This window comes from Pseudophryne corroboree, chromosome 11 (genome assembly GCF_028390025.1).
Source record: "Pseudophryne corroboree isolate aPseCor3 chromosome 11, aPseCor3.hap2, whole genome shotgun sequence".
Classification (NCBI taxonomy): Eukaryota; Metazoa; Chordata; class Amphibia; order Anura; family Myobatrachidae; genus Pseudophryne; species Pseudophryne corroboree.
The window spans coordinates 298,783,955-298,801,935 of NC_086454.1; the positions used below are offsets into that span (position 1 = coordinate 298,783,955).

At 49.4% G+C, this 17,981-nt stretch overlaps 1 protein-coding gene across 6 annotated transcripts in view; it reads left to right on the plus strand.

Moving 5' to 3' along the window:
* Positions 1-17,981, plus strand: part of LOC134969512 (serine/threonine-protein kinase Nek11-like) — an 840,206-nt gene that overhangs the window by 309,280 nt on the left and 512,945 nt on the right. For all 6 annotated transcript variants that reach the window (XM_063945508.1, XM_063945509.1, XM_063945511.1 and 3 more), the window contains one exon: positions 4,759-4,823. In XM_063945508.1, the coding sequence (XP_063801578.1) occupies positions 4,759-4,823 (65 nt within the window). The remainder of the gene's footprint in view (positions 1-4,758; positions 4,824-17,981) is intronic.

Genomic DNA, 17,981 nt, shown 5'->3' on the forward strand with positions numbered 1-17,981 from the left:
ATGGCGATGGCGGAAGCCACAAGAATTCTCCGATGGGCGGAGAATCATGTACTAGCACTGTCAGCAGTGTTCATTCCGGGAGTGGACAACTGGGAAGCAGACTTCCTCAGCAGACACGACCTACACCCGGGAGAGTGGGGACTTCATCCAGAAGTCTTCCAGATGCTGGTAAACCGTTGGGAAAAACCACAGGTGGACATGATGGCGTCCCGCCTCAACAAAAAGTTAAAAAGATATTGCGTCAGGTCAAGGGACCCTCAGGCGATAGCTGTGGACGCTCTAGTGACACTGTGGGTGTACCAGTCGGTTTATGTGTTCCCTCCTCTGCCTCTCATACCAAAGGTATTGAGGATTATAAGAAAGCGAGGAGTAAACACCATTCTCGTGGTTCCGGATTGGCCAAGACGAGCGTGGTACCCGGAACTTCAAGAGGTGCTCTCAGAGGACCCGTGGCCTCTACCGCTCAGACAGGACCTGCTACAACAGGGGCCCTGTCTGTTCCAAGACTTACCGCGGCTGCGTTTGACGGCATGGCGGTTGAACACCGGATCCTAAAGGAAAAGGGTATTCCGGAAGAAGTCATTCCTACGCTTATTAAGGCCAGGAAAGATGTTACGGCAAAGCATTATCACCGCATATGGCGGAAATATGTTGCATGGTGCGAGGCCAAAAAGGCCCCAACAGAGGAATTTCAACTAGGTCGATTTCTGCATTTCCTGCAAGCAGGAGTGAATATGGGCCTAAAACTAGGCTCCATTAAAGTACAGATCTCGGCTCTGTCGATTTTCTTTCAAAAAGAACTAGCTTCAGTACCTGAAGTTCAGACATTTGTGAAAGGAGTGCTGCATATTCAGCCCCCATTTGTGCCTCCTGTGGCACCTTGGGATCTCAACGTGATGTTGAGTTTCTTAAAATCACATTGGTTTGAGCCACTAAAAACCGTGGATCTGAAATATCTCACGTGGAAAGTGGTCATGTTATTGACCTTGGCTTCAGCCAGGCGAGTGTCAGAATTGGCGGCTTTATCATGTAAAAGCCCTTATCTGATTTTCCATATGGATAGGGCAGAATTGAGGACTCGTCCCCAGTTTCTCCCTAAGGTGGTGTCAGCGTTTCACCTGAACCAGCCTATTGTGGTGCCTGCGGCTACTAAGGACTTGGAGGACTCCAAGTTGCTAGACGTTGTCAGGGCCCTGAAAATATATGTTTCCAGGACGGCTGGAGTCAGAAAATCTGACTCGCTGTTTATCCTGTATGCACCCAACAAGCTGGGTGCTCCTGCTTCTAAGCAGTCTATTGCTCGCTGGATTTGTAGTACAATACAGCTTGCACATTCTGTGGCAGGCATGCCACAGCCAAAATCTGTAAATGCCCATTCCACAAGGAAGGTGGGCTCATCTTGGGCGGCTGCCCGAGGGGTCTCAGCTTTACAACTTTGCCGAGCAGCTACTTGGTCAGGGGCAAACACGTTTGCAAAATTCTACAAATTTGATACCCTGGCTGAGGAGGACCTGGAGTTCTCTCATTCGGTGCTACAGAGTCATCCGCACTCTCCCGCCCGTTTGGGAGCTTTGGTATAATCCCCATGGTCCTTACGGAGTTCCCAGCATCCACTAGGACGTTAGAGAAAATAAGAATTTACTCACCGGTAATTCTATTTCTCGTAGTCCGTAGTGGATGCTGGGCGCCCATCCCAAGTGCGGATTGTCTGCAATACTTGTAAATAGTTATTGTTAACTAAAGGGTTATTGTTGAGCCATCTGTTGAGAGGCTCAGTTGTTTTCATACTGTCAAACTGGATATAGTGTCACGAGTTGTACGGTGTGATTGGTGTGGCTGGTAAGAGTCTTACCCGGGATTCTAAATCCTTCCTTATTATGTCTGCTCGTCCGGGCACGGTGTCCTAACTGAGGCTTGGAGGAGGGTCATAGTGGGAGGAGCCAGTGCACACCAGGTAGTCCTAAATCTTTCTAGAGTGCCCAGCCTCCTTCGGAGCCCGCTATTCCCCATGGTCCTTACGGAGTTCCCAGCATCCACTACGGACTACGAGAAATAGAATTACCGGTGAGTAAATTCTTATTTTTTCGTATGTGAACATAACATGAGGCCCGGCTCCTAACAGCGGAACATGCTAATTGCTGCACACCTATAAGGGGTGTAGTATGGCTGACCGGCGGTGACCCGTCGGGCTGGTGGAGGAGGTCATGTGACTGTCGGTCAGCTGACCGGCGGTCACATGAATACCACCCCCTACAAGTGCTATCATTTTCATAGGCAATCTTAAGTGCATTTGCTATAAAAGGTCAGATGACAACACAAAACTTACTGCGGGTCCGCCATTATTGCACTTTCCTACTCTTGGAAGTGTTATTTGATTATGATATGCGGGTGAGGTCTATGATACTAGTTGAGCAGTGCAGGGGGAGGTAATATATTGCAGCATTTAGTGGAAACATATTCCCCTTGCATATGTTATAGGAACTCGCCAGTCCCCTACAAGTCTCCTATTTCGCTTTGTTACCACATAACATTAATACCAACCACATTCATGATCCCCTCCCCAAACACCCTTAGCAGCTCAGTGGGAAAAAAAACATTGAAGTCATTCGTTATCTCCTGTAATGATTAAGCTGCTGATGAATGAGGGACCTGTACTAGAATCTCTGATCCAGAAATATGCCGGGTCCATTTTACTACTTATCAGGGGCGCTTTAACAGAGGAGGGGGGCCCGTGTGCACCTCCGGATGGGCCTCCTCCTCAGCACACCGTCTACTGCGAATGTGCAGGTTTCTGCAAACATGGTGCCTGCCACAGTGGTGGAACTACCGAGCGGTGGGCCCAGGTGCAACAAAATGCTTTGGTCCCCCCCCCCTCATCCCAGCCAAGTCCACCCCCTCACTCACCCCTGGAGAGGATCTGGTGAGAGGGACCTGCTCAGGGCCAGGGAAACGGATACCTAGCAACAGTGCTATAACTAGACATTCTAGTGCTGTGTGCAAGAAACGGCAACGTAGCCCCCCCCCCCCCCTCCCGGTATGTAAAACAGGAACAGTGCGCGACGTAGGCGCACGCAAAAAATATAGGGGCGTGGCTTTGTGGGGAAGGGGTGTGGCCACAAAATAATAATACCAATTCATATAACGGTGCACAGTAGTCTCCATTATTCAAATTACACCGCACAGTAGCACCACTACACCAGGTAGAGCCCTTTTTACACATTACGGCAGACAGATTCCCCTTTTTACACATTACGGTAGACAGCGTCCTTTTTACACATTACGGCAGACAGCGTCCGCTTTTTTACACATTACGGCAGACAGCATCCCCTTTTTACACATTACAGCAGACAGTGTCCCCCTTTTTACACATAACGGCAGACAGCGTCCCCTTTTTACACATTACGGCAGACAGCATCCCCCTTTGTACACATAACGGCAGACAGCGTCCCCTTTTTACACATAACAGCAGCCAGTGTCCCCCTTTATATCAAATTACGGTAGACAGCGTCCTTTTTACACATTACGGCAGACAGCGTCCGCTTTTTTACACATTACGGCAGACAGCGTCTCCTTTTTACACATTATGGCAGACAGCGTGCCCTTTTTACACATTACAGCAGACAACGTCCCCTTTTTTACACATAATGGCAGAGAGCGTCCCCTTTTTCCACATTACGGCAGACAGCGTGCCCCTTTTTACAAATAACGGCAGACAGCATCTCCTTTTTACACATTACGGCAGACAGCGTCCCCTTTTTACACATTACAGCAGACAGCGTCCCCCTTTTTACACATAACGGCAGACAGCGTCCCCTTTTTACACATTACGGCAGACAGCATCCCCTTTTTTACACATTAAGGCAGACAGCATCCCCTTTTTTTACACATTAAGGCAGACAGCGTACCCCTTTATACACATTACGGCAGACAGCGTCCCCTTTTGACACATTAAGGCAAACAGACAGAATAGATAGATAGAATAGATTATACTTACTGTCTCCGCTGGCTCAGGCTCCTCGGTGCAACTTGATGGCAGATGATGATTCCGGGCAGGGGAGAAGGAGGAGGAGGGAGGGAGACTCGGGAGCTGCAGCAGCGCAGTGTAATTGGTGGAGGCGCTGCTGCAGCTGTCCCTCTCCTTCACCATAGGCTGTCCTCCGCCGCTGTGATGAGGGAAGTGCATCCCAGCATTCACAGCGGCGGAGGACAGCCTATGGTGAAGGAGAGGGACAGCTGCAGCAGCGCCTCCACCAAATACAGTGCGCTGCTGCAGCTCCCGAGTCCCCCTCCCTCCTCCTCCTTCCCCCCTCCCCGTGGCTGCTGCGCTCCTCTCCTCGGCAGGCGGCTGTGTGCTGTATGTAATGAGTCAGTTTTACGCATTATATGCCGCGCTGGGTTTGGGCCCCTTGACAGTGGCACAGCTTGCACTGGTGGTAGTTCCACCACTGGCCTGCCATGTTCCGGAGACCAATTTGGCTACTGCGCATGCGCAGCGGCCATTTTGCCTGCAATTTTTGCTGCGACAGCAGCACCTGAGGTTGGACTCCGGAAAGGTAAGTATTAAATTCTGGATAGAAACGCCAATGCCACTCATAAATAAATGTAAGTAACTAATCTGTAAACCACAGTACTGGATAAACAAATTCTAACACTGCGAGGAGACAGTGAGTTGTGGAGGGATGGAGGGAAGATCGAGTCAATAGGTTTAACTTACTCTTGCTTTTATTTTTATGTTATTTTTTTTTTTTTTACTTTCAGATCAGTTATGCACCGAGATCTGAAGACAAAAAACATTTTCCTCAAGAATGGGACACTTAAAATCGGTAATATATAGTTTTGTTTTTTCCCCTTCATATCTGGCTCTTTTTCCCATAGATTTTTTTTTTTGTTTAGCTACTTCCTAGGATGGTGCAGTTACAATTCAAATGTTGTAAGCATCATCTTCCAAAAATATTAAGGCCTCCTGTAAACTTCAGCCACAATTAGGAGTCCATTTACTAATCAATGGTGAGATTAGTGTAGCTGGGAAAGCTGAGCGATGGTTGGCACCAGTGCCGTAACTAGGCATTTTAGTGCTGTGTGCAAGAAACGAAATTGGCGCCCCCCCCATGTAAGATAGGGGCAGTGCGCGCCGTAGGCGCGTGAAAAATATATAGGGGCGTGGCTTCATGGGGAAGGGGCGTGGCCACAAAATAATAGCAATTCATACTACGGTGCACAGTAGTCTCCATTATTCAAATTACGCTGCACAGTAGCGCCACTACACCAGGTAGAGCCCCTTTTATACATTACAGCAGACAGCGTCCCCCTCTTTACACATTACAGCAGACAGTCCCCCTTTTTACACATTACGGCAGACAGCGTCCCCTTTTTACACATTATGGCAGACAGCGTCCCCTTTTTTACACATTACAGCAGACAGCGTCCCCTTTTTTAACATTACAGCAGACAGCGTCCCCTTTTTACACATTACAGCAGACAGCGTCCCCGTTTTTACACATTACGGCAGACGGTGTCCCTCTTTATACACATTGCAGCAGCCAGCGTCCCCCTTTTTACACATTATAGCAGACAGCGTCTCCGTTTTTACACATTACGGCAGATGGTGTCCCCCTTTATACACATTGCAGCAGCCAGCGTCCCCCTTTTTACACATTGCGGCAGCCAGGCCCCCTTTTTACACATTGCGGCAGCCAGGCCCCCTTTTTACATATTACGGCAGACGGTGTCCCCCTTTTTACACATTGCGGCAGCCAGTCCCCCTTTTTACACATTACGGCAGCCAGTCCCCCTTTTCACACATTGCGGCAGCCAGGCCCCCTTTTTACACATTATGGCAGACGGTGTCCCCCTGAGAGAGAGAGAGAGAGAAAGAGAGAGAGAGAGAAAGAGAGATATACTTACCATCTCCCTGCTGGCAGTCAGGCTCCTCGTGCAGCTCCCTCGGTGCAGGCATCGGACAAGGAGGAGGAGGGAGGGGGACTGGAGCCGCAACAGCGCTATGTCATTGGTAGTAAGCGCCGCTGCAGCAGCCCCCTCTCCTTCCGTATTGGCTGCCCGGCGCTGCTGTGGATGCTGGGATGGAGGAACCGCATCCCAGCATCTAAAGCAGCGCCGGGCAGTCAATACGGAAGGAGAGGGGGCTGCTGCAGTGGCGCTTACTACTAATGAAATAGCGCTGCTGCGGCTCCAGTCCCCCTCCCTCCTCCTCCGCTTCCCGGCGCTGCAGCTCTCCTCCACAGCGCGGTGGCGCACGGCACACAGCAGAGGCGGCATGTAATGAGTCAATTTGACTCATTACGTGCCGCTGGCCGTGCGCCCTCAGGGCAACTGCGCTGTGTGCCAGGCCCACTTGGCACACACGTAGTTACGGCCCTGGTTGGCACCCCAGTAATACTGGCAGGCACTGGTAAGAATACTCTTACGGCTTTGCCAGCCAGTCCTAGAAGTGTCTACATACAGTAACCTTATACAGAGGGGGATGCAGTGGTGATGATGGATGCCAGCAGGCGATGTTTTCAGTTTGTGCATGCATCCTGATGGTTACCGCTCTTCGATGCAGATCAGAATTGCGCACAGAGAGATTGGTTTTCAGAGGGTGTTTCTGGGTGGAAACGGAAGGTGGCTAGCCAGGTGCGGGCTAGTCGCTGAAAAAATAAGATTTTACTTACCGATAAATCTATTTCTCGTAGTCCGTAGTGGATGCTGGGACTCCGTCAGGACCATGGGGATTAGCGGCTCCGCAGGAGACAGGGCACAAAAATAAAAGCTTTAGGACTAGGTGGTGTGCACTGGCTCCTCCCCCTATGACCCTCCTCCAAGCCTCAGTTAGGATACTGTGCCCGGACGAGCGTACACAATAAGGAAGGATTTTGAATCCCGGGTAAGACTCATACCAGCCACACCAATCACACCGTACAACCTGTGATCTGAACCCAGTTAACAGTATGACAAACGTAGGAGCCTCTGAACAGACGGCTCACAACAATAACAACCCGATTTTTTTGTAACAATAACTATGTACAAGTATTGCAGACAATCCACACTTGGGATGGGCGCCCAGCATCCACTACGGACTACGAGAAATAGATTTATCGGTAAGTAAAATCTTATTTTCTCTGACGTCCTAGTGGATGCTGGGACTCCGTCAGGACCATGGGGATTATACCAAAGCTCCCAAACGGGCGGGAGAGTGCGGATGACTCTGCAGCACCGAAAGAGAGAACTCCAGGTCCTCTTTAGCCAGGGTATCAAATTTGTAGAATTTTACAAACGTGTTCTCCCCCGACCACGTAGCTGCTCGGCAGAGTTGTAATGCCGAGACCCCTCGGGCAGCCGCCCAAGATGAGCCCACCTTCCTTGTGGAATGGGCCTTGATAGATTTAGGCTGTGGCAGGCCTGTCACAGAATGTGCAAGTTGAATTGTGCTACAAATCCAACGAGCAATCGTCTGCTTAGAAGCAGGAGCACCCAGCTTGTTGGGTGCATACAGTATAAACAGCGAGTCAGATTTTCTGACTCCAGCCGTCCTTGAAATATATATTTTCAATGCCCTGACAACGTCCAGCAACTTGGAATCCTCCAAATCGCTAGTAGCCGCAGGCACCACAATAGGCTGGTTCAGGTGAAACGCTGAAACCACCTTAGGCAGAAACTGAGGACGCGTCCGCAGTTCTGCCCTGTCCGAATGGAAAATCAGATATGGGCTTTTATACGATAAAGCCGCCAATTCTGACACTCTCCTGGCTGAAGCCAGGGCCAGTAGCATGGTTACTTTCCATGTAAGATATTTCAAATCCACCGATTTGAGTGGCTCAAACCAATGGGATTTGAGAAAATCCAAAACTACATTAAGATCCCACGGAGCCACTGGGGGCACAACCGGGGGCTGTATATGTAGTACTCCTTTTACAAAAGTCTGGACTTCAGGAACTGAAGCCAATTCTTTCTGGAAGAAAATCGACAGGGCCGAAATTTGAACCTTAATGGACCCTAATTTGAGGCCCATAGACAATCCTGTTTGCAGGAAATGTAGGAATCGACCCAGTTGAAATTCCTCCGTCGGGGCCTTCCTGGCCTCACACCACGCAACATATTTTCTCCAAATGCGGTGATAATGTTGTGCAGTCACCTCCTTCCTGGCTTTTACCAGGGTAGGGATGACCTCTTCCGGAATGCCTTTTTCCCTTAGAATTCGGCGTTCAACCGCCATGCCGTCAAACGCAGCCGCGGTAAGTCTTGGAATAGACACGGTCCCTGCTGAAGCAGGTCCCGTCTTAGAGGTAGAGGCCACGGATCTTCCGTGAGCATCTCCTGAAGTTCCGGGTACCAAGTTCTTCTTGGCCAATCCGGAGCCACGAGTATCGTTCTTACTCCCCTTTGCCGTATAATTCTCAGTACTTTTAGTATGAGAGGCAGAGGAGGAAACACATACACTGACTGGAACACCCACGGTGTTACCAGAGCGTCCACAGCTATTGCCTGAGGGTCTCTTGACCTGGCGCAATACCTGTCCAGTTTTTTGTTGAGGCGGGACGCCATCATATCCACCTTTGGTTTTTCCCAATGGTTCACAATCATGTGGAAGACTTCTGGATGAAGTCCCCACTCTCCCGGGTGTAGATCGTGTCTGCTGAGGAAGTCCGCTTCCCAGTTGTCCACTCCCGGAATGAACACTGCTGACAGTGCTATCACATGATCTTCCGCCCAGCGAAGAATCCTTGCAGCTTCTGCCATTGCCCTCCTGCTTCTTGTGCCGCCCTGTCTGTTTACGTGGGCGACTGCCGTGATGTTGTCCGACTGGATCAACACCGGCTGACCCTGAAGCAGGGGTTTTGCCAGGCTTAGAGCATTGTAAATCGCTCTTAGCTCCAGTATATTTATGTGAAGAGACATCTCCAGGCTTGACCACACTCCCTGGAAGTTTCTTCCCTGTGTGACCGCTCCCCAGCCTCTCAGACTGGCATCCGTGGTCACCAGGACCCAGTCCTGTATGCCGAATCTGCGGCCCTCTAACAGATGAGCACTCTGCAACCACCACAGAAGAGACACCCTTGTCCGTGGAGACAAAGTTATCCGCTGATGCATCTGCAGATGCGATCCGGACCATTTGTCCAGCAGATCCCACTGAAAAGTTTGTGCGTGGAATCTGCCGAATGGAATCGCTTCGTAAGAAGCCACCATTTTTCCCAGGACTCTTGTGCATTGATGCACAGACACTTTTCCTGGTTTTAGGAGGTTCCTGACAAGTTCGGATAACTCCCTGGCTTTCTCCTCCGGAAGAAACACCTTTTTCTGAACCGTGTCCAGAATCATTCCCAGGAACAGCAGACGTGTCGTCGGGGTCAATTGAGATTTTGGAAAATTCAGAATCCACCCGTGCTGTTGCAGCACTACTTGGGTTAGTGCTACTACGTCCTCCAGCTGTTCTCTGGACCTTGCCCTTATCAGGAGATCGTCCAAGTAAGGGATAATTAATACGCCTTTTCTTTGCAGAAGAAACATCATTTCGGCCATTACCTTGGTAAAGACCCGAGGTGCCGTGGACAATCCAAACGGCAGCGTCTGAAACTGATAATGACAGTTTTGCACCACGAACCTGAGGTACCCTTGATGTGAAGGGCAAATTGGGACATGCAGGTAAGCATCCTTGATGTCCAAGGACACCATAAAGTCCCCTTCTTCCAGATTCGCTATCACTGCTCTGAGTGACTCCATCTTGAACTTGAATTTTTTTATGTACAGGTTCAAAGATTTCAGATTTAGAATAGGTCTTACCGAGCCGTCCGGCTTCGGTACCACAAATAGTGTGGAATAATACCCCTTTCCCTGTTGTAGGAGGGGTACCTTGACTATCACCTGCTGAGAATACAGCTTGTGAATGGCTTCCAATACCGTCGCCCTGTCTGAGGGAGACGTTGGCAGAGCAGACTTTAGGAACCGGCGAGGGGGAGACTTCTCGAATTCCAACCTGTAACCCTGAGATACTACCTGCAGGATCCAGGGGTCCACCCCCCACCGCCCCTGAGTCCGCTTGTAAAGCCCCAACGTCATGCTGAGGGCTTTGCAGAAGCCGGGGAGGGCTTCTGCTCCTGGGAGGGAGCTGCTTGGTGCACTCTCTTACCCTTTCCTTTGCCTCGGGGCAGATATGACTGTCCTTTTGCCCGCTTGTTCTTATAGGAACGAAAGGACTGCGGCTGAAAAGACGGTGTCTTTTTCTGTTGGGAGGGGACCTGAGGTAAAAAGGTGGATTTCCCGGCTGTTGCCGTGGCCACCAAATCCGATAGACCGACCCCAAATAATTCCTCCCCTTTATACGGCAATACTTCCATATGCCGTTTGGAATCCGCATCACCTGACCACTGTCGCGTCCATAAACTTCTTCTGGCAGATATGGACATCGCACTTACTCTCGATGCCAGAGTGCAAATATCCCTCTGAGTATCTCGCATATAAAGAAAAGCATCCTTTAATTGCTCTATAGTCAATAAAATACTGTCCCTATCCAGGGTATCAATATTTTCAGTCAGGGAATCCGACCAAACCACCCCAGCACTGCCATGCTGAGGCGATGGCTGGTCGCAGTATAACACCAGTATGAGTGTATATACTTTTCAGGGTAGTTTCCAGCCTCCTATCAGCTGGATCCTTGAGGGCGGCCGTTTCAGGAGACGGTAACGCCACTTGTTTTGATAAGCGTGTGAGTGCCTTATCCACCCTAGGGGGTGTTTCCCAGCGCGCCCTAACCTCTGGCGGGAAAGGATATAATGCCAATAACTTCTTTGAAATTAGCAGTTTTCTATCGGGGTTAACCCACGCTTCATCACACACTTCATTCAATTCCTCTGATTAAGGAAAAACTACAGGTAGTTTTTTCAGACCCCACATAATACCCCTTTTTGTGGTACTTGCAGTATCAGAGATATGCAAAGCCTCCTTCATTGCCGTGATCATATAACGTGTGGCCCTACTGGAAAATACGTTTGTTTCTTCACCGTCGACACTAGATTCGGTGTCCGTGTCTGGGTCTGTGTCGACCGACTGAGGTAAAGGGCGTTTTACAGCCCCTGACGGTGTCTGAGACGCCTGGACAGGTACTAACTGGTTTGCCGGCCGTCTCATGTCGTCAACTGATTTTTGTAACGTGCTGACATTATCACGTAATTCCATAAACAAAGCCATCCATTCCGGTGTCGACTCCCTAGGGGGTGACATCACCATTACCGGCAATTGCTCCGCCTCCACACCAACATCGTCCTCATACATGTCGACACACACGTACCGACACACAGCAGACACACAGGGAATGCTCTTATCGAAGACAGGACCCCACTAGCCCTTTGGGGAGACAGAGGGAGAGTTTGCCAGCACACACCCAAGCGCTATAAATATATAGGAACAACCCTACAGAAGTGTTGTTTCCTTTATAGCAGCTTAATATATCAATATCGCCAAAAAAGTGCCCCCCCCTCTCTGTTTTTTTACCCTGTTTCTGTAGTGCAGTGCAGGGGAGAGTCCTGGGAGCCTTCCTCGCAGCGGAGCTGTGCAGGAAAATGGCGCTGTGTGCTGAGGAGATAGGCCCCGTCCCCTATTTCGGCGGGCTCTTCTCCCGGTGTTTGTGAGACCTGGCAGGGGTTAAATACATCCATATAGCCCCAGGGGCTATATGTGATGTATTTTTAGCCAGAACAAGGTATTATCATTGCTGCCCAGGGCGCCCCCCCCCAGCGCCCTGCACCCTCAGTGACCGCTGGTGTGAAGTGTGCTGACAACGCTACCTCATGAAGACTGAAAAGTCTTCTGCCGACGGTTTCTGGACCTCTTCACTTTTCGGCATCTGCAAGGGGGTCGGCGGCGCGGCTCCGGGACCGGACTCCATGGCTGGGCCTGTGTTCGATCCCTCTGGAGCTAATGGTGTCCAGTAGCCTAAGAAGCCAATCCATCCTGCACGCAGGTGAGTTCACTTCTTCTCCCCTAAGTCCCTCGTTGCAGTGAGCCTGTTGCCAGCAGGACTCACTGAAAATAAAAAACCTAATAACTTTTTCTAAGCAGCTCTTTAGGAGAGCCACCTAGATTGCACCCTGCTCGGACGGGCACAAAAACCTAACTGAGGCTTGGAGGAGGGTCATAGGGGGAGGAGCCAGTGCACACCACCTAGTCCTAAAGCTTTTATTTTTGTGCCCTGTCTCCTGCGGAGCCGCTAATCCCCATGGTCCTGACGGAGTCCCAGCATCCACTAGGACGTCAGAGAAACTTAGATTTTTGTTTGATGTGGCTGTTGGTGAATGTGGACAGCAATTAGCTGCTTTTGGCCTAGGTGTGCAGTCATCTTCCAAACACACCATCAGGACCACGTGCTCAGCCCCGGCCATTAATACCTGGAACGTGCCCAGTTTTGCCGCTCACATCCAAATCAGACATCTGAGCGGCAGAAAAGCATTGCATGGCCATACCTAACATACCCTTTGAAAACTTTTTCTTTTTTCAACTTTTTTTTTTCAGGATATTGATATCAGATTCTAATTTAATGCAATCACTAGATTAAGGTGACCTCATCTAACACATCTCTCTTTGTAATCATTTGCTCAACATAAATCCGCAGAAATGGAGTTTCCTGTGGTGGAAAAATTAGGCCCCCCGTTGTTTTAATTACAGTTTTTAGCAGGTGCACCAAGACAGGTTGAATGATTAGCAAATCTTTTGAGGGGCCCAATTAAACACGCAAATATGGTCTATATTAGGTTTTACCCATGCAGTGGCAATAAAGGTCATTGGAAACCCATCAAAATCTTTCTGAAACTCTCAGAAGCAGGGATGCTAATGCAGATGTGTCTGAGAGGGTTTCTGAGTAATTTAAAAAGAATTACATGTCAATCATTTCACAGAACAACAGTTTATATACAAATGGAGAAAAGTCCAGGTCATCTGCAATTACACTACAGTAATTAATTCCAGGATACCCAACATGATTCGGCTTATATGCTATAAAGAAGAATACTCACAGAATTATCCAAGAACCTCTGGTTCATCAAATTTTCTGTAGCCAAAACTTAAGATTCATTTACCAAAGTCAAATGTTGAAAAGAGACTGAACAAATGTGATCAACATGGGAGAATATGAATGAAGAAGTGACTGCTCTTGAAGAATAACATGCAACACTGCAAGTGTGCAACTAAAATTTGTTAGCTTTTTGTAAATGAAGACTTCTAGAACAACCTGCGCTGGACAGATTAACTATAAATGTAGTCACAGTGGATGGACCATTATGGTTGGGAGTTTCCTTTGCTGTTGCTAATTATGGCCCTCATTCCGAGTTGTTCGCTCGTTCTTTTTCATCGCATCGCAGTGAAAATCCGCTTAGTACGCATGCGCAAAGTTCGCACTGCGACTGCGCCAAGTAACTTTACTATGAAGAAAGTATTTTTACTCACGGCTTTTTCTTCGCTCCAGCGATCGTAATGTGATTGACAGGAAATGGGTGTTACTGGGCGGAAACACGGCGTTTCAGGGGCGTGTGGCTGAAAACGCTACCGTTTCCGGAAAAAATGCAGGAGTGGCCGGAGAAACGGTGGGAGTGCCTGGGCGAACGCTGGGTGTGTTTGTGACGTCAACCAGGAACGACAAGCACTGAACTGATCGCACAGGCAGAGTAAGTCTGGAGCTACTCTGAAACTGCTAAGTAGTTAGTAATCGCAATATTGCGAATACATCGGTCGCAATTTTAAGAAGCTAAGATTCACTCCCAGTAGGCGGCGGCTTAGCGTGTGTAACTCTGCTAAATTCGCCTTGCGACCGATCAACTCGGAATGAGGGCCTATGAGCAGCATGCTATCACTGAGTCATCCATGAGTGGACTTCACAATGTACCAGAAAGTAATTGAGCAGAATGTTTGCTGAACCAATAATGGTTTTTAGTTAAGTCCAATGGTCCAGACAAATACCAGATCCTACATACAATTATTAGGTTCTAGGGGACCACACGTTCAGGTTCTATGGTACAGTACATTTATGTTCTAGGGGACTGTACATTCAACAAAAGCCTTCCAACATCTATTAACCACTTAACTGACAATTTTTTTCCACAAAAAACGCCCCGAAATTGTAGGGTTTTTTTTATGAGTGAATTAGGTGAAGAACATGAATTTAACCCTATCCAAAATGATTTTAGTTAAAAATAAATATATATATATATTTTATATATTTTTTGTAAAAACATTTTTTCCCCCAAACATCGAAACATCAGGACCATTGTGACTTTAGTTTTTAGATCCCGGACAGCTACCAGCAGGTACACAGGGGGGGGGGGTTGTTTTACACTTACCAGCAGCTGCTATTGTCTGCAGCCGCTGGAGGGGGCGATCCCGCCGTGCTGACCAATCAGCAGTGATCGGCAGCACGGTAGACACAGGGGGAGAGTGCAGGGAGGAAGAGGGACGTTCCGGTCCCTCTGACAGCAGCAGCGGAGGGAAGTTTCCCTTCCCTGCCCCTGCTAACACTCTCTATCTGACTGGTCGCATCCTGTGCTCCCAGGTCAGATAAAGCACTTGCAGGCATGGTCGCATCTGATGCCACCATGCCAGGCAAGTGGTTAATGAAAGAGATACTTCTGCCAGTGGGGCAACATTAACTTTTGGAGACAGGGGTTCACTTTTTTACCCCATAAAATGTAATTTTATGCCAAATTTAATTATTTTTAACTATATAAATAAAGTAGCTGAATACCCGTGTTTCGCTACGGGATGAGGATGGTAAATTAGAATGATAGTTGTTCGTTAATTTACGTTGGTTGGAGATCTAGTATATAGGCATATCTTGCTTCCCTGACCCACTTTGTGTAGTGGCCGGACCCCTTTTTGGTCCCCCAAGGGACCCTGCTCTTCCTACTATACAAATCTCAGTCTGTGGCTTCTTGCTGCCTCCATTCCCCTCCTCACATTATGTCACTGCCCCTGTGAAATGATCAATTTATTTACAGTTTTGTATATAGCGTAGCACATCATGCTACTTCCACTATATAACTCTAAATGTGTGGATTTGTGCTACCTCCATTCCTCCTACTGATATCATGTCACTGCACTGTCACATGCAGCCCTGTCCTGCCTGACATATTATGCATCTCCTAATATACTCTGTGCTGCTGGGGACCCTGCTCCTTCCACTATATGGCTCTCAGTGTGTGGCTTCCTGCTATCTCCTGTCCCCTCCTCACATCATCTCACTGCCACTGTCTCACATGAAGCCCTGTCATCACTGACGTATCATGCATGTCCTGATATAGTCTGTTCTGCTGGCCCACCCCTAGGGGTGCTAGGGGTGTGTTACCCCCACAGTCTTTGTTCCCAGATTGTAAGTCATATGTGTACGAAGTTTGGTGTAAATTGCACTAGGCATTCCAGAGTTATGCTGGCTGCTGAAATACTCTGTGTTGCTGCCCCACCCCTAGGGGTGTCTTACCTGCACAATGAAGGTAATTCGGAGTTGATCATTTACTATGACATGTGGGGGGGGGGGGGGGGGGGGACGCCCAGCACAGGGCTAGTCCGCCCCGCATGTCAGCCCCCCCCCCCTCTTCCCGCACAAGTACAAAAGCATCGCACAGTGGCTATGCTTTTGTACTTGACTAGTAGCTCCCTACCAGCACAGCTCATGCACGCTGGCAGGGAGCTGCTTGTCGCAACCCGGGTCGTAGCGGCTGCGTGTGACGTCATGCAGCTGCCGCGGCCCGCCCCCCCAACAGTCCGCACACGCATCCGTTGTCCGGACCGCGCCCCGCGAACGGCGTTCTAACGCCGTTGGCACACCCCCTCCCGCCCAGGCAGAGGCGATCACACCAGGGAGATGCTGATAGCATGTATCTGGTGAGGAAGTCATGGCCCTCATCTGTTCCTCCCCCCACACCACCTCCCCACTTGACCCTATCCCCTCCTACCTCCTCCGCTACCTCTCTCCTTCTGCCTGTTCCCATCTTGCCCACCTTCTCAATCTCTCCCTCTCATCAGGCACTGTCCCCTCTGCCTTCAAGCATGCACTCGTCTCCCCTATTCTCAAAAAGCCTACCCTTGATCCAAACACCCTCTCCAACTATCGACCCATCTCTCTCCTCCCTTTTGCCTCCAAACTCCTTGAGTGTATTGTCTATAACCGCCTCACTGCCTTTCTTTCCTCCCACTCACTGCTTGACCCATTCCAGTCTAGTTTCCGTTCTCTCCACTCCACTGAAACTGCCCTCACAAAAGTGTGCAATGACCTCCATGCAGCCAAATCTAAGCGCCACTACTCTCTGCTTATTCTTCTTGACCTCTCTGCGGCTTTTGACCAGGGCCGGCAACAGAAATCTCGGGGCCCCGTACAGTGATATCTGTGGGGCCCCATCTAATTTTATATATATATACTGTATATATATATATATATATATCTATCCACACACAGAGGCTCCAGCAGGGGCTATGCTGCAGACAAGACCAGCACTCCATTCATAGCATAAAGTGATTTAATGTCATCCAAGACACGACTAGTGCAAAGTCAGCATATGGCATATTGGAATATTCTCACAAATAACGTCCATGCTGGGGACATGTGTCCAACCCAGCTGTGGCTCCCTCAGTCTGTCTGTCCCCAATGACTACATGCTGCATTCCTAGCTCCCCTACCCTATGCCAAAGCAATATATACCCTCACCAATCCACTCTTACCCAGGGGAGAGATTCACCTGCGCTGCACTTTCCACTATCCAGACCCGCACACCACACAGCAGATACCATGCGGCCCTCACACCCCACCAGAAGAGGCCAGCACAGGGCACAGGAATCCTGCCCAGCGGAGCTGCTGCCATGTCCCATAACTGCTTGCAACAGATAGGGACCCGGAATAGCAGGTGCACACTTGCGCCGCATAATGACTGTGTGTAAGAGGCTCCTGTCACTCTGAGGCTCCATTGTAGAGAGAGCACACCCCCTTTTTCATTTTGTACTTTTGTACTGAGCCCTTAGGGAGCCCTGGCACTCTCCACATGGCCAGCTGTCTCAGTCCTATACAGCGCAGACTTGCTACCCCCGCCCTCCTGATTACTCTGAGGCTGCGCCCACACCACCTATTTGGACAAGACGGCTCACATCCCTGACGGTCACTAAGTGGCATATCCTTGGGGCCCCTCTGACCCTTGGGGCCCAGTACAGTTGTCCCCTTTGACCCCCCCTGTCGCCGGCCCTGCTTTTGACACTGTGGACCACCCTCTCCTTCTGCAAATCCTTCACTCTCTTGGTCTGCGTGATACTGCCCTCTCCTGGCTGTTCTCCTACCTCTGTGATCGTTCCTTCTCTGTCTCCTCTGATGACACTACCCTCCCCCCCCCACTTCCACTAACTGTTGGTGTCCCCCAAGGTGCTGTTCTTGGTCCTATCCTTTTCTCTCTCTATATGTCCTCTTTAGGTGAACTCATTAGTTCTTTTAACTTCCAGTATCACCTCTATGCTGATGACACTCAAATCTACCTTTCCTCCCCTGATCTCTCCCTGGCTCTCCTCACTCGTACCTCCAACTGTCTCTCTGCTATCCCCTCCTTGATGTCCCAGCGCTTTCTTAAACTCAACATGTCCAAGACTGAGCTGATCAACTTCCCACCCTCCCGCACAACCTCACCTCCAACAATCTCATTATCCATTGATGGCACGACTATCTCCTCTAGCCCCCAAGTACGCTGTCTTGGAGTAATCCTTGACTCCTCCCTCTTCTTCAAACCACACATTCAGCACCTCTCACAAACTTGTAATTTTCATCTCAAAAACATTTCCAGGATCAGACCCTTTCTCACCCTGGATGCCACCAAGACCATTATCCACTCACTGATTATTTCCAGACTGGATTACTGAAATCTCCTCCTAACTGGCCTCCCTGACAATTACCTCTCTCCACTCCCATCTATTCTCAATGCTGCAGCCTGGCTCATCTTCCTCACCAAACACACTACATCCACCTCCCCTTT